Source organism: Limanda limanda, chromosome 1 (assembly GCF_963576545.1).
Source record: "Limanda limanda chromosome 1, fLimLim1.1, whole genome shotgun sequence".
Classification (NCBI taxonomy): Eukaryota; Metazoa; Chordata; class Actinopteri; order Pleuronectiformes; family Pleuronectidae; genus Limanda; species Limanda limanda.
Genome location: NC_083636.1, coordinates 36,593,323 through 36,608,219, shown reverse-complemented (window position 1 = coordinate 36,608,219; position 14,897 = coordinate 36,593,323). Strand labels below are relative to the sequence as shown.

The window sequence follows — 14,897 nt, the reverse complement described above, 5'->3', positions numbered from 1 at the left end:
ATATGCAACCGCTTAATAAATAAATAGCAACAGACAAGTAGTGCCCCCCAACACACGGTATGGATCTTCATGCTGCTCTAACACCTGCCACATTATTTTGGAATGATGGCCCAGTAGCATGCATTAATCTATTAGGCTCTTATTTACACAGAGCCTAATATATTGATAAGGCTTCTTTTTTTCTTTTTTTTTTTACTTTTGCAACTAAGCAGTGACAATGATGCAAGATGTAAGTCACACTGAAAACAAACAAACATACTTTTCCTGTTTCTCCAGTTCTTCTCTCTCTCCAACTCATACATTCCCCTCCCTGAAACCAAACAGGACTTCAGACCCACTGTCACAGAGGCTGATGGTTTATTATGACTTATGATGACAATAAAAGCAATTTGGGTGAACTAAACTGGATGAAATGCTAATGTTTATTATTATTATCCAGTGACATCACTTAATCCTGCACTTTACTTAGACTATGGGCAGAGAAGGTCTCTGGTTAGTCTCTGGTTCGACTCCACGGAGAAACAACAAAAAGACGAACCTGGATTGATCTGTCCAAAAATCCAAGAGGATTCTCCCTACCCTGTCTAGTGCCCCTGAGCAAGGCACCTTACTCCCCCAACATCTGCTCCCCGGGCACCGTACATGGCTGCCCACTGCTCTGTGTGTCCTGCACCAGATGGGTTAAACGCAGAGGTTAAATTTCCCTCCTTGCATGAGTGTGCTTGTGCATGTCTGTGCATGTGTTTGGGACAAATAAATGTATCTTAATAAATGTATCTTAATATATAATTTGTGTTTTTCTATACTTTATTATAAATATAATGTTTATAATGTTTCGATGCATTTCATCTGTACTGCTATGCTTGGTTTATTCCTACAGAGCACACTGAATGACCCCTGTGTATGATAATAAGCTATGCAAATACATTTCCCTTTCCTCTCCTCACAGTAGTTCTGTGTTTTAAACTCAGATATATGTGCAGTAGGATGATGTCACTTTATAATAAGATCAGATACACGGATGCGTAAGTGAGTCAGGTTACAGAGAAGGATGGAAGATTATAAATCCTGTTTCTAAATCCTGAGTCATGGCAGCTCTGTGTACACACGAGGAGGAGTCAGACGTCTCGGTGATTCACTCCCCTCCTATCGTGGGAGTTGCCTTCCGGACTTCTGGTTGGAAAAGGTGTGGTGGTTTTGTCACAGTGTGAAATTCCTTCTAGGACGTCAACGCTTCATCTTTTCGCTTCAGGTAAGAATAAATAACATCAATTATCTTACATCTGACATCACAGTTTTTACGCACGTACACGTTTGTTCTCTCCGTGGTTTGATGCGTTTTTACGCATTGTTGATCCGGATCAAAATCGTATTCTTGGCTGCTGTGATCGACATTACACATGTCGTGGGCTTGATGTTACTCCACTTCAGTTGACCGAGAGAAAAGGGAAGTTATTGTTGAAAAACGCGGAAGTATTTAATCTAATAATCACTGGATTTTCTTTTTATGTAAGTGTGAGACAGAAGTGAAAGTCAGAGGATGAAATGGGAGAAACGTCCATTTGTGAGGAAATATATGAGATTACTATGTAGTGATGAATAATATCTGAATTCAGTTTTATTTTTCTCTTACCTATAGTTGAAGACTTCTCTAAATACACGAAAATGTCTGTGTGGGTGAGTAACAGCTCTCAATGAGATTGTTTAAATTGGATATGAGAAAGTATAGATGATATTGTAAATATGTGTGTTGCCTCATGTTGCAGGATGACTTGGATCTGCTCTTAGACTCCCCCTCCTCACTGACCATGACAGTAAGTGGGACCTGATATATAGTATTATCAACAGTATAATAATGTATTGACCACTACATAGGGTCGTGTTATTGTGCTGTGGTGAACATGGTTCATGAGCCTGTGAATGTGTGTGCCTGTGTTTATCAGTCCGGGTCAAGAGGAACTGTAAAGGACAAGCCAAACTTTAAAGTGGATGAAGATGTGTCTGCACTGAGGAAGGCCATCGAGGGCCTCGGTAAGCTACTGACTTTATCATTATCAGCACACTGTATATCATAGATGCTAAATCAGAGGACCATGTGAAGTACATTAATCATATACAGGGTTATATTTCACTAAGTGTGCTCTTATGTCAGTTTGTGGAACAAGCTTGACCTTTTTATGAAAGTTTGTATTAACTTCTACTTTCCACGTGCAGGGTGAGTTGTAAGTTGTAAGTTTTGTGTCGTCCTCTTCTTTACAGGTACAACAGAAAAAACAGTGATTGAGGTGTTGACCCAAAGAAGCAGTGCTCAGCGTCAGCTTATCGCCAAAGCCTATGAGAAGGCCACAGGACGGGTATTACACCTCTGCATGTTTATCTAAATGAAATATATTCAATCTTGGACCAGGAGAAAATGAGGAGTGGAGTAATATTTGTTTATTATCAACCTTCCTCCATCAGAAATTAGTAGATGACCTGGAGGGCGACACCCATGGAGACTTTGAGGACTTGTTAGTTGCCTTGGTAACGCCCCCTGCTCTCTTTGACTGTAATGAAGTAATAAAAGCCATCAAGGTAAGATTGTGTGTTATAAAAAGAAGTTGCACAGTGTATTTTTTTATACATGAAATGTATCGTCTAAGAACCGCATGATCTTTATTATTTCTGTCATTCACTTTTGCATCTTGTGTTTTGTGAATCCCATGAAGGGCGGCGGCACCACAGAGTCCACGCTGATAGAAATCTTCTCCTCAAGGTCCAGCAGACAGATCAAAGCTCTGTCTGAAGCTTACCAAGCAGGTTTGTGTTTGTAATGTCACAGAACTTTCCAGTTTTACGAAACAGATAATTGTCATCTGATTATTCAATCTTTTTTTGTGTTTCATTCAAGAAACGGGAAATTCTCTGGTTGAGGATCTGAAGTCGGAGGTTTCTGGAGAGTTTGGAAAAGGACTGCTCATACTGGCTGAGGTATTGTACATTCAAATTTAAACATAGGCATGGTATCAGAGGGTGTTTCCAGAAACACCCAAACAACACATTTTATTTGGAATTCTATATTATAAATGTAATGGGAAAAAAATGAATGTTCATATTATTCTTCATGCACGATCACATTTTAAAGATATTTTTATATTGTAAGCAACTTAGTAAGAGTAAGTAAGTAAACTAACTGTTAATTGGTAAATAGCCAAGAAAAGCTGTTTTCTACAAGATCTGTTATTAAGGTAAAAACCAACGTTAAAAGGGATCGAATGTTCTCACGTTGAATTGTGACACGGATATTGTTTTTAAAAGCTTGAAAGATTAAATTAATCTCTATTTCCTTCTGTTTCTCGCCACAGGGGAAGAGAGATGAGAGCACCCATGTGGATGCTGCCAAAGCTAAAGCAGATGCTAAGGTACATTCTCTACTTTTAAACCATTGATGTGTGTTTAGTCAACCCTGGTTTTTTCATCCCACCTTCTCTTCCCTCCCAGATGCTGTACGAAGCAGGGGAGAAGAAGTGGGGAACGGATGAGGAGAAGTTCATTGACATCCTGTGTCACAGGAGCATCCCCCAGCTCCGACAGAGTGGGTCCCCAACACTTTCTGTTCAGTAGTTTGAAAGACATTTAGTCAAAAGCCAAAAATGTCCACCTCATGGTGTTGCTAAAGACGTAGTCAAAGTCATTATAGTTTGTCGTGGAAATTTATCATGAGATTTGAAATAATGAACTTCTCAGACCGGAGTTGTCTTTAGAGGTTTAACTACTAGCTCTGCAGAGGTTTACAGAGTCAGCAACATGGCTCAAAGTGAAACCACCAGAAGTTCAAAAGGAGTTTTTTTTTACAATGTGATGAATGGGATACAGAAGAGAAAGCAGACACACACTGTCTGCTGTATGGCTGTTATAGAAAAAGGAATCGAAAATCCAGCACACAGTTTCACAAATAAAGGTCAACAGTAGGTGAAAGACATTTATGTTGTATCAGCTAAGTGCACAGAAAACAGTCCAAACAGTAGTAAGACATTGATCAGGGGAATTTTCCAATACAGGTTCATCCAATGAGATTATAAACAACTGTAAAAAGTTTAATGAAAGTTCATCCAACAGCTGTAGAAGTATTTCAAACTGGACCACTGATCGAGAGGTTAACGCAGCCATTCCTCTTCTGTGCCGCCATGAATTCAAATCTGTTACATTTTCAACAAGACAAAAAAATATGTATTCAAGTATCTGTGTTGTTTTGGCAGCTCTGGTTGATTACAAGAGCATCAGCAAGAAGACTTTGCAGGAGAGCATTGAAGGCGAGATGTCTGGAGACCTGGAGATGCTGCTGGTGGCTGTCGGTGAGAAAAACATGTCGCTAATTCTCAAAATAACATTGAGCTTTGGTCCAATTTTCACCGTTATGTGATAGTGAACCACTGCACATCCAACACACATCTCACCCGACCTATTTGTCTGTGCAGTGAAATGCGTGAAGAACGTTCCTGCATACCTCGCGGAGGTGCTTTTCAAGAGCATGAAGGTAAGCAGCCAAATCCACATATTGTTTAGATAATCTGTTCCCTGTTTTATGCACGGCAGACAGTTGTATTGATCCCTGCTGGTGTGGAAAGGAATGTTAAGCCACCGTTTTATTGCTGCTGCTGTTTTGACTAAACGCACAACAGTGGTTGAAAAGCGTCAACAGGCTCCAAAGAAGCAGATTGAAAATAACGCAAAGCTATGCAGGCCCAGAAGCGGCTGCTCTTGCACAATACAGGGAGGGGATGAATAATAAAAGTCATCGGCACCTTTTGGTTCATCCAGGGTGCAGGGACCACGGAGAGCATCGTCACCAGGATCATCGTCAGTCGCTCAGAGGTCGATTTGATGGACATCAGAGTCGAGTACAAGAAGCTGTTTGGAGTTTCCCTCTACTCCGAGTTGGAGGTCAGTTCATACACCCAGATACAAATTTACAACCTCGCCATATAACTATAAATGAATGAGGCTAAATATCAATGCATCTTATTTTAAATGTGGAACAAGAATGTTGTTTACGTGTTCTTAAACCACAGACACAAATTCCTGTTTGTTTTTTCCCTCCCCATCATGTTTCTGCAGTCTGAAGTGGGAGGCAGTTACGGAGACGCCCTCAAGCATCTCTGTGGCCAAGATGACTAACTCCTCCTGACTCCTGTGATGAGAAACATATGGTTTACAGTGCAGCATTACTCCATTAGAAAAGGGAACATGAAGTCACTGACCATTTCATTCCTCTGATATATTTTCCTAACACTGAAGATAACTTGAATTGACCTAGAAAAGCTTTTTAAAAAGGTGGAATTCCAGTAATGTGCAACCAGACATTGATGTAACTTTAAAACTATGCAGACATCAAGACTTTAGAAGCTGTTGTTCATGGATGTGAAGATGCTGTTGAATATCTGAATGTGTAAAGTTGTCTGTATTTCATGAAACTAATATAACAGATATCTTCTAGTATATTAACAGTTGCACACAAATAGAGATTGTAATAACTTTCACATTTACCTAAATAAAAAAATATATTTTACTGTGGGATGTGAGTGGGCAATGTGATAAAAGACAAGACCAAAGCATTTCTATAAAAATATAAATATTTTATTTTAGAGTTTTGTTCATGTTGCTGTAACCAACTCCTACACAGGTCATCAGGACCTTGTCTCCTCCTTTCCTTTCGTCTTCTAACGGCTTCTGGACCTCGATCTTGAACATGATCTGGAAGAAATCTCTAATGTGTTTGAGGAACTCGATTCTGTAGAAATGGCAAAAGAGAGCGGAAGCAGAGTCATTAAGAAACAGGATGCAGTAGATATGGTCACAATGTTATATAATGACCACAAAACTATCTTTGCAACTATCTTAAACCTCTTGGATATAAAACACCTTCCCTTCCTTTTTTTTGACATTTGTATGAAAATTTGTCAAATCAACAAACTACTTCTTGAATTAGGGCCAGAGACATGTTTTGCGTTCTCTGAGTGACGTTGACTATTGATCACCAAAACATTATCATTTCATCAGAGTCCAAGTGAAGATTTTTGTGGACTTGTGTTTACTGTGTTTGAAAGGCTGACATTTGTTTAGCAATGTCAGAGTGACCCTGACCTTTGACCACTCAAAACAAACCCATTCATCCTCGAGTCCAAGTAAACATTTGTGACAAAACTAAAAAAAAAATCCCCCAAAGGTCACGTTCACAAGAATGGGACGGACAACCTGACAACCTAATGCCTCCGGCTGCGGCTATTTGCTGACATAGAGGCATTAATGTGGGAAATCAAATTCCAAATTCATTTTTGTGCATTACTGCTTATGGCATATCCCAAAGGCCAGGCGTTAACTCTAAGTTGGATCAAATATATATTAAAAATATCAACAAATGAAATACATTAAGATTCCAGAACATAATGCGCTGGTTCTACTTTAGGTTTTCTGCTTCAAGTGATGTCAACAAAGCTAAAAAATCAATATCAATCCTCTGTCTCTAATGCACAGTGCAATCTTAAAGTTAGGATGTCATACAATTTATTATAAGGGAAAGACATTTTACATTACCAGAGACAAGCAACAAAGATGATTCAAATACATTCAAACTGTATTCAAATCGCAGTTCTTCAAAAAACAGCAGTGACATTGTTACCTGTGTGAGGGGAAGAATGGTTTGTGATGGCACTGCCAATCTTCAGTTATCATAGTACTGTACTAGAGAGGAACACAGCACCGGTACCATGATAACTGAAAATGGACAGTTCATAGTTCGATTCTCGTTAGTGGTGATTAACTTTGTGGTCATTCAAACATAAAACACTTTTATTTGATTTAGTTCTGTCATTTATAATAGAAACATTTTTTAATGTAAATATCTTTCCTCAGACATTCAGCAATAATCTGTGTACAGAGAAAAGGATATAAAAAAATACATACATACATTTTTAAATAACTAATACACAATCAGCAACTCATATTTATTTTAACTTTAAAGTCTTTTTCAGTTGTGCTTAGTGACCTGTTAACCATTAATTGCACTGGTTCTCTTAAAAGAGTGAAAATCATAAAAATCCATAGACAAGGTTAACCTATTAAGTGAATATTTATCATATCCGTTGTTCATTAGTTCAGTTCATTCTGTATCACTGTCACTGTCCAGGTGAGGACTGGTAGAAGAATAACTAAATGTGATATTGTGCATTTGTTTATTAACTCGTTTGTAAAGTTCACTGGGACAATGACTTACGTGTATGGGGAGAGGGGTCCGAGCAAAACCTTCGACACGTCCTGCTGGCCAAGGGTCATCAAGAGCAGTGCCAGGCTCTGATTGGACGAATCCACGCAGCCACCCTAAAACAGAGAAAGAGGAGGGGCGACGCGGTTCAGCAACAAAAACAACAGAGACATACGTCATGGAGGTGATTAGGAAGAACTCAGCAACCCCCTGACGTCAAACAGTGGGTATCTATGTTTACAAAAACACGGTGGGAATCTCTGGACACTGAATTAATGTCTCAAACCCAGAACCAAATTAAAGTCAAATGTTTGCCCAGAGCTACAAGCACATTTGGGAAGACGATCTCCTCACATGACATGACACTTCCTACTGAAATGACCCTCCCTTCAGTTATCCTGTAGAGTAGTTGGAAAAAATGTCCTAAATAATCCTGTGTCTTGCTGCTCCTGAAAACCTGACCTCACCCGTCGGCCCGTTGCCTATTTGTGCTCCTTTCCTTAGACATATGAGATATTCAGAGGACAGAGGATCCACTCTCCGGGTCCAAGTGAGCACATGCCATCCTGATTACTCAATGTGCCATTGCCCAGCCAGTATGAAGAGGAATTTTCTAGACTGGACACACCCAAAGAGGATTTTGGAAAGTGAAGGAAACTTGAAAATGGCCGTGATGTGTGACTGCAGCTACACAGGATCACTGTGGATCCATTGTCAGAGAGCATGTGGCGCAGTCACTAAGTATTATGTTAACGGTTGTCAGCACGAATATGATTTAATTAGATAATCAAATCACTAGAACAGCGACAGAAATATGGCGACGTGGCTTAAAAAGTTAATGAGGTGGAGATTTTGTTAAAAACATCCTTTCTTCATCAATTCCTTCTTCACAAAATGTCTCAGCTGAGAAAAAAAAAATCTGACAAATAAAATTCCACTTTTGCTCCCTAATTCACAAGTATGACATCATCACAAGTTTGATCAAATTCATTTGAATAATTATTGCTCATAATTAAAAAATGATTTCATTGGTTACTTCCCATTGTCTAGATGCGTGATTAGTTCATTTTCAAGACATTTCAACCCTAAACATGCCGTGCTTGCCTCCAGTGAAAAACTCAACTGAGACCAAAAATCCTTGAAAATTGACAAGTGAGGGTTTATCCAGCTTCAGTGACCTCTCTTGACATTTTCCATTACAGTACGTTAAGGTAGGCCGTGGAGATTAAGTTGTGCCCGAGCACCTTACCTTGCCGAGTTGCTGATCCGGGCTACACAAATACAAACTACATTAACTTTTCCACTTTAAAGTAAGTGACAGGCCCTGCCTCCCATAGGGACATCGTGGTTAAGATGTCCCAAGAGGCAGAGAGCCAATCAGGCACGAGGCCTGGTGAAAAAGTCCCTTGAATCCCTAAAGGAAACGGCAAAGTCATTTCGAAACCATCAAACAATATGTGGCCGGAGAAAAAGTCAGGTGAGTTCTATAATGCGATTAAAAGTGAAATTAGTAAAAAACAAAAGGAGAAATCTGATGTTTGCAGTGACCAATAAGAGTCCTGGTCAACAACGTCTTTCTCAAAGACTGATCTCAGCCCGAGCCTTCAAAACAACCGGAGACATTCTGAATTAAACACAAACTGAATTTTTTTCGATTCAAATAAATGAAAACAATAATCAATACCTATCGTCAAAACATGGATAAACAATGATTTCAGATTTAACCTTTACATCCAATATCCACTGTGTTAATACTAATTATTTACTTGTATCCGTCACAATGTAGCTACGAAAACGCTGAGACATAGAGATGGCAAAACTCTCACATTAAAAGAGAAGATCTTGCTGTAATAAACATTTCCAGAGAGCAGCACTTACATCGGCTCCTGTCCAGTGTTGACGTTTCTTCCAAAAACAAAATGTCCATCGTGAAGCGTTGGTTTACTACAAGCAGACTGTACTGATTAACCCTAAAGCAAACACAGAACGCCCATGCCCTTTAATGCAGGTCCGGCTAATTTCTTTCCCTTTTTCGGTTTTATTAAAAATTAACAGTCCGCGACCATTTTCACGCTGGTGTCATCCTCTCTTCTCGCCGCTGTAGGACTCACTCCGTCCTCCTGCTACAGTACCAAAATCTGGTTGTTAAAAAGCTATTAAATTTGTCAATGAAGCGAATCTTTAAAAAATAAGAAAGTTAACAATTGGCAGATTATGAATAATCCACCATGCTCCGTGTCCGCTGAACAGAAGTGTTTGCTCCTTGCCCTCTGGTTTGGGAGTTAAGAAGACGCATCCAACAATATTGCTCTTTCAGAGTTAATCAGCTCTATCCTGACCAGCTAACTGGACTCACATGGCTCCGATGAGAAAGGGCTGAGAGGCAGAGCCATGCGGAAGCAAACTGAAGTCACAGAGTCACTGGATCTAATTGTGTATATTCTGATGAAGTGAGCTCTTTTCCCCCCCGTGTGACATTATCTGTGCCTGTATATGTTTATAGTAAGTTACTTTATCTTGCAATTACTGCTGTGAGTCACACCTGAGGACAAACTACATGGATATAAAAGCTATAATTATTAATGCTGTTTTATTGCCGAACCCTTTTGCCAGAAACCAAAGAAAGTGCAGTGTACAATTTATAAAACAAGGGTGATCTTTGTTGATTTTGTTGACTTGGCTATTTTAAAAAAGACTTAAAAAGAGGAAAAGTAACGACAGGCCCGTCTGTTGAAGAGAGCTGCAAGTCACTGTCCACTAGTTTTGTAATAATAATTCCATGAATTTAAACGATAGTGCTGTGGTGCTACTTCTTATACGAGAGCTTTTCTTCCTTGATTTTAAATCAGTAGCTTTATGTTGTCATTTAGCTTTTTGAGAGAAATCCATGGATAACACAATTATCTTTATTTTATGAAGGAAAAAGCCCCCTGGGCAGACGGCCTTCAACCAAAGCAGCAGATTAACAACTGTGTGGTCGTCCTGAGAGAGATAAATAAAAACATCTGCCTTCTTTAGCGTCTCTGGATAAAACAATTTAGTTTCAACCCTAACATTTCTAACATACGCACTTACATGGTGGTTTGGAATGGAAACGCCCTTTAGTTGCTTTCTATGTCTTGGGTCAGCCCACAAACTGTTTCTCAGTTGAATTCCTGACCGGGGTTGACGCTCATTATCCAGAGAACGCTGGTAAACAAGGGCAGTAAAAGTCATTGTTGCTCTTTGGGTTTATTATGTCGGTGTATGTCAGGTATTCCCCAAGAATTCTGAATTGTGCAGCGACAGAAAACTGGTTCTCCAGCTGCTGCGTGCAGTGTCTTCCTATCATTTTACAGAAATAATGGATATTTTCCAGTACAGAGACTAAATTAAAATGTTATAAATTATAACACTATACCTTTGGAAATGTATTCAATAAGACTTTGGTGTGGACATCTTCTGTAAACCCATATGAGACAGAATGAATGCTGTTGTGTTTTAGATCAGTTATTTGATCAAACCGCCCTCAGCAGCATAAAAGAAACAGAGACACCGGAAACCTTGTGTGGACAAAGATGTGAGCAAATGCACCAATGAGCAAAGTGTCTTGTTCGCTAAAGCCACCCTGGTTAAATTCCGTCTCCCACCCGTCTAAAAGACAAACACAAGGCACATTTTCACTCCTTTTTAAATAAAGACGCTCTTCACGCTGGAAATCAAAAGAAAGATGTTCCTTGTTCAACAAAACTGATAAATCAGCCGACAGATTGATCCGGTCTGATATCTGGCACTGTGGACCTAAGCCTGTGCTCATGAGGACAATTAACAGATAATGTCTTGAGACAAATCTGAAGACATCCTCGTAAAGATAGTTGAGTTTATTTTTGTTTACTGGTGGACATGTTTTTCAAATTAAGATAAGTGGACAGGAGATCTCCTTTTACCTTTATTTTAATATCTATAGTTTATTGTTAGTTTAAATTTAAATTTAAAATTAATTTGTATTATAAACGTTGGGCTTTACTGTTCTTACCCGATAAATCTCCTCTAAAAGCATCTTGGCACAGTTCGTGCCGAGGTCCTCTGGCAGTATGATGTCTCCCTGCCCCTGTGGCGTGGACGACATCTCGGCACTGAGGAAGGTGCCATTCAGCGTCTCAGCCACAAGCGTCAGGCCGAAACCTGGAGACCTGAAAGTTAACAGACATAAATCACTAAGAATCTCTTTGTATGAGACTAACAGACACATATAGAATAGCTGAAAACCACTGGCTAATGTATATAATGGAGATTGAGGTACTCACTTGCCAGAGCTGGCTCCTTTCATGTGGTCTGTGTAGATGTAGATGTCTGGAATGAACTTGTTGAGGATGCTTCTGGCTGAGTCCACTATCCTGTTCGCCATCTGAGGAGAAACTCGCACCGAATATCTGGGTTTGGAAAGTTAAGGCTCTTTCACGACTCATTTAACGGTGTTAGTTTGTCAAAAGAAAATCGTGGTTTTACAGGGAAATGACAAAATTAAGAAAAATAAAAATTGATGATAAAAAGTGTTTCTCCTAAACGGCTCAAGAAACAACTCACTGGCATATGACACAAATACCTTTCGATCCAAGGGAGCATTGTGGGCTTTCATCATGTTAACTAAAGGTGTTTTTTGGTATTCACAATGAAAAAAAATATGTCAATAAATTAGTTAAAAAAAGCAAGAAGTCCACTATAACCTTTCTCTGCTGCTTTTCTTTGTGTTATAGATTTGTAAACTTTGAGAAAACAAAACTTCTGCTGTGTACAGATGAACCACGGCCTGAGAAGGATACGCCATTCCTCTGATCCTCTTGATCTTTCCTGGGTCTGTGAACTGGACTGGTCTGATGGTTCTGCGGACAGGACACGTGAACAGCACCTCTCCACCCCCACCCGGTGCCATCCCCCTCTTCACCACCTGAGGGAGCAGCAAAGAGAGAGTGAGTAGGATTGAGAGAAGTAGCAGGAAAAACTATATATTTACATTTCAAACATCAAATAAAACAAAATATATCTATATATATTTCATGCTTTTTGAAATGCAACATGTCTTCACCTTGAGATCAAAACTTGCTCCATCAATCCCAAACTTCTTCATTAGAGGAAGAGCAGTGGACTTCAGCATGTCGACCTGAAGCAGACAAACAGTGTTAAAAAATCCTCAAATCCATCCCAACATGTCTGCAAAGGATTTAAAACTGCAACCACCTAATGGAAAAACCAAAATAAATAAATAAAAGTCTGCACTGGACCATTTCTCATCTCGATAACAACAAGCACAGATGCCGCTCAGTGTTTCCATGACAACGCCTCTCTGTACTTGTGTCTGGTTTGTTGACATTATCCTCTTCTTTTTTTTTATGCTAAAAGAGCAATAAATGGGTGATGCAGTGTCTGAGTGCTTCACTTTAGGACATAAAACATGTAAACAAACTCAGTGGCCACGGATTTTCAGATTAAAATCAAAGTCAATTATCTGAATTGTTAGAGATTCACCCTGGATGTGACCATGACCTGTTGTGGTTTGTTCTACAGACATCAGCTCTTCTCCGCACCACTGCTGACACTGCTGGCAGATCACTGCACATAATGATGTGTGCACAAGAGGGCAGTGTCCTTTTGGATTGAGGAGGCGTGCACTTATCCACAACATGGTTTACATATTCTCTGCAGAGGCATGAATCAGGGCCACACCCAGGTTGATCATGAGAGTCGAGTCATAAGAAAAGCAGATGGACAAAAAGTAGGAGACAATGAGTACGAGTGTGTTTTCCTCACAGACGGGTCGAGTGGGTCGTTGGTGACTCCTCTCAGAGTGGCCTTCAGGGAGTTCTTCATGAATGGAGCCAGCATGAGCAGCGCTTCAAGGTAGTAACCGATGGAGCGCTGCGGGCTGCAGTCGTGTTCCACCACGCCTCCATACAGCAGGCCAGGCTGGTAGAATAACACAGTACCTTGAGAGGAGAGAAAAACAAGGACAGTGAGTTCCACACTTTCAGACATGCACAGAACTACGGATATTTTCCAAGAATATCCCAGAGAGTCTGTATGTGAGAACATGTTCCGAGGCGTTGATGACTTTTCTGACATGTGACGGATGTGAAATTGTAAAGAATACGACAAGACATGATTTTAACGGAGAAGATAATGGGAAAAAACTGCATAACTTCAGGTTCAATCTGTATTTGTCTCTAAGTGAATCCCTCAACACATTTTCACAAACTGACAGTAAACCCAGCTGTCTTATAAACCACCTGGTCTGCAGTTTAACCTCATGTCATCATTCACCTGTTTGGTTGATCTCTATTCTGGAGCCATTGGTCACTTTGTCCAAGAGTCTGATGAAGCTGGCCTCGAAATCTGCAGAGGAAGAGGAAGGAAAAAACAAAGTGAAGCAAACAACAACACATGTTTTCTTAGTTTAAGCAAAGTCTACCATAAGTTACTAAATGTCAGCAATATCAACAATACTAATAACAATAAAATCGAATACGTTATTTAGCGTTTTCATCCCCATAGTGCACCAGATGATAAGAAGTCAATAAAGTTAAAATTCTGATCATAACACTGCAAACTTCTGACGATCCTCACTCACATGTGTCGAGATAAAGTCACCAAAATGGAATAAACAACGTCTCCCTTCGTGCAACAACAGCAACAACAACACAAACTCACTGCAGCAGGATTGTTGTTGCCTTCGTCCCACACTACCCACTAACCCCCACCCCCCCCCCCACGCCCTGTTGACCAGCCTCACTCCCCAACTGCGTAACAGCTAGCCCGTTAGCCTCGATGCTAACTGCGGGGGAGAGAGAGACAGAGAGAGGGAGAGAGACTCACCCTTCAGCCCCGGGTCGTCCTCCTTCCACCGGATGCCGGAGATCTTCACCCGCTTCCCGCTGAGTGTGGACAGCACCAGCCGCTGCCGGAAGAAGTTGCAGCCGTCGTAGTCCAGTCCGTGGCTGGCCATGCTGGTGTTTGTGTTCGAGCGTCACTGGGAAGCCAGTCCACGTGTGTCGGTCCAGGAAGACGCGTAGCGTGGGAGGGGACGGATACGGCAGCGCGCAAGGGACATACGCGATTGTGTTTTTGTTTCTTCTGAAGAGTGCCGTGCTGTGGCTAGACGCTAGGTGGCGCCAGATTAGTATTTAGTAATACAAAGTGGGCGAGGTTGGATTATGACGTTGGGCCTTAAAGGCACAAAACCGGGTTTCTACGTAAACAAAAGGGGGAAATGATCAATATTTACACATAATATTAGATTAGAATTGTCAATGGTCGTAAATAGATGCAAAATAACTGACGGAAACTGAACCTGCTGTCAGACCTGTTCAAATATTAGATAGATAGATAGATAGATAGAAATATAGATAGATAGATAGATAGATAGATAGATAGATAGATAGATAGATAGATAGATAGATAGATAGATAGATAGATAGATAGATAGATAGATAGATAGATAGATAGATAGATAGATAGATAGATAGATAGATAGATAGATAGATAGATAGATAGATAGATAGATAGATAGAAATATAGATAGATAGATAGATAGATAGATAGATAGATAGATGGATGGATGGATGGATGGATGGATGGATGGATGGATAGATAGATAGATAGATAGATAGATAGATAGATAGAT

The 14,897-nt window shown here is 40.1% G+C and overlaps 2 protein-coding genes across 2 annotated transcripts; one reads left to right on the top strand and one right to left on the bottom strand.

Annotated features, from left to right (window-relative positions):
* The first annotated feature begins 1,179 nt into the window (after positions 1 to 1,179).
* Positions 1,180 to 5,554, top strand: anxa3b (annexin A3b). The gene is made up of 14 exons (XM_061068214.1): positions 1,180 to 1,252; positions 1,640 to 1,677; positions 1,767 to 1,814; positions 1,944 to 2,031; positions 2,260 to 2,354; positions 2,461 to 2,574; positions 2,709 to 2,799; positions 2,891 to 2,970; positions 3,345 to 3,401; positions 3,481 to 3,574; positions 4,239 to 4,334; positions 4,458 to 4,516; positions 4,801 to 4,923; positions 5,098 to 5,554. Exons 2-14 carry the CDS (start codon positions 1,666 to 1,668, stop codon positions 5,155 to 5,157), a joined length of 1,017 nt encoding a protein of 338 aa, XP_060924197.1. The 5' UTR covers positions 1,180 to 1,252; positions 1,640 to 1,665; the 3' UTR covers positions 5,158 to 5,554.
* A 40-nt stretch (positions 5,555 to 5,594) lies between these two features.
* On the bottom strand, positions 5,595 to 14,282 carry rcl1 (RNA terminal phosphate cyclase-like 1). The gene is made up of 9 exons (XM_061068202.1): positions 14,090 to 14,282; positions 13,538 to 13,609; positions 13,028 to 13,203; positions 12,306 to 12,380; positions 12,043 to 12,167; positions 11,527 to 11,652; positions 11,256 to 11,412; positions 7,253 to 7,356; positions 5,595 to 5,770 (listed from the first exon to the last, which is right to left on the bottom strand). Exons 1-9 carry the CDS (start codon positions 14,217 to 14,219, stop codon positions 5,617 to 5,619), a joined length of 1,119 nt encoding a protein of 372 aa, XP_060924185.1. The 5' UTR covers positions 14,220 to 14,282; the 3' UTR covers positions 5,595 to 5,616.
* Positions 14,283 to 14,897: the final 615 nt, after the last annotated feature.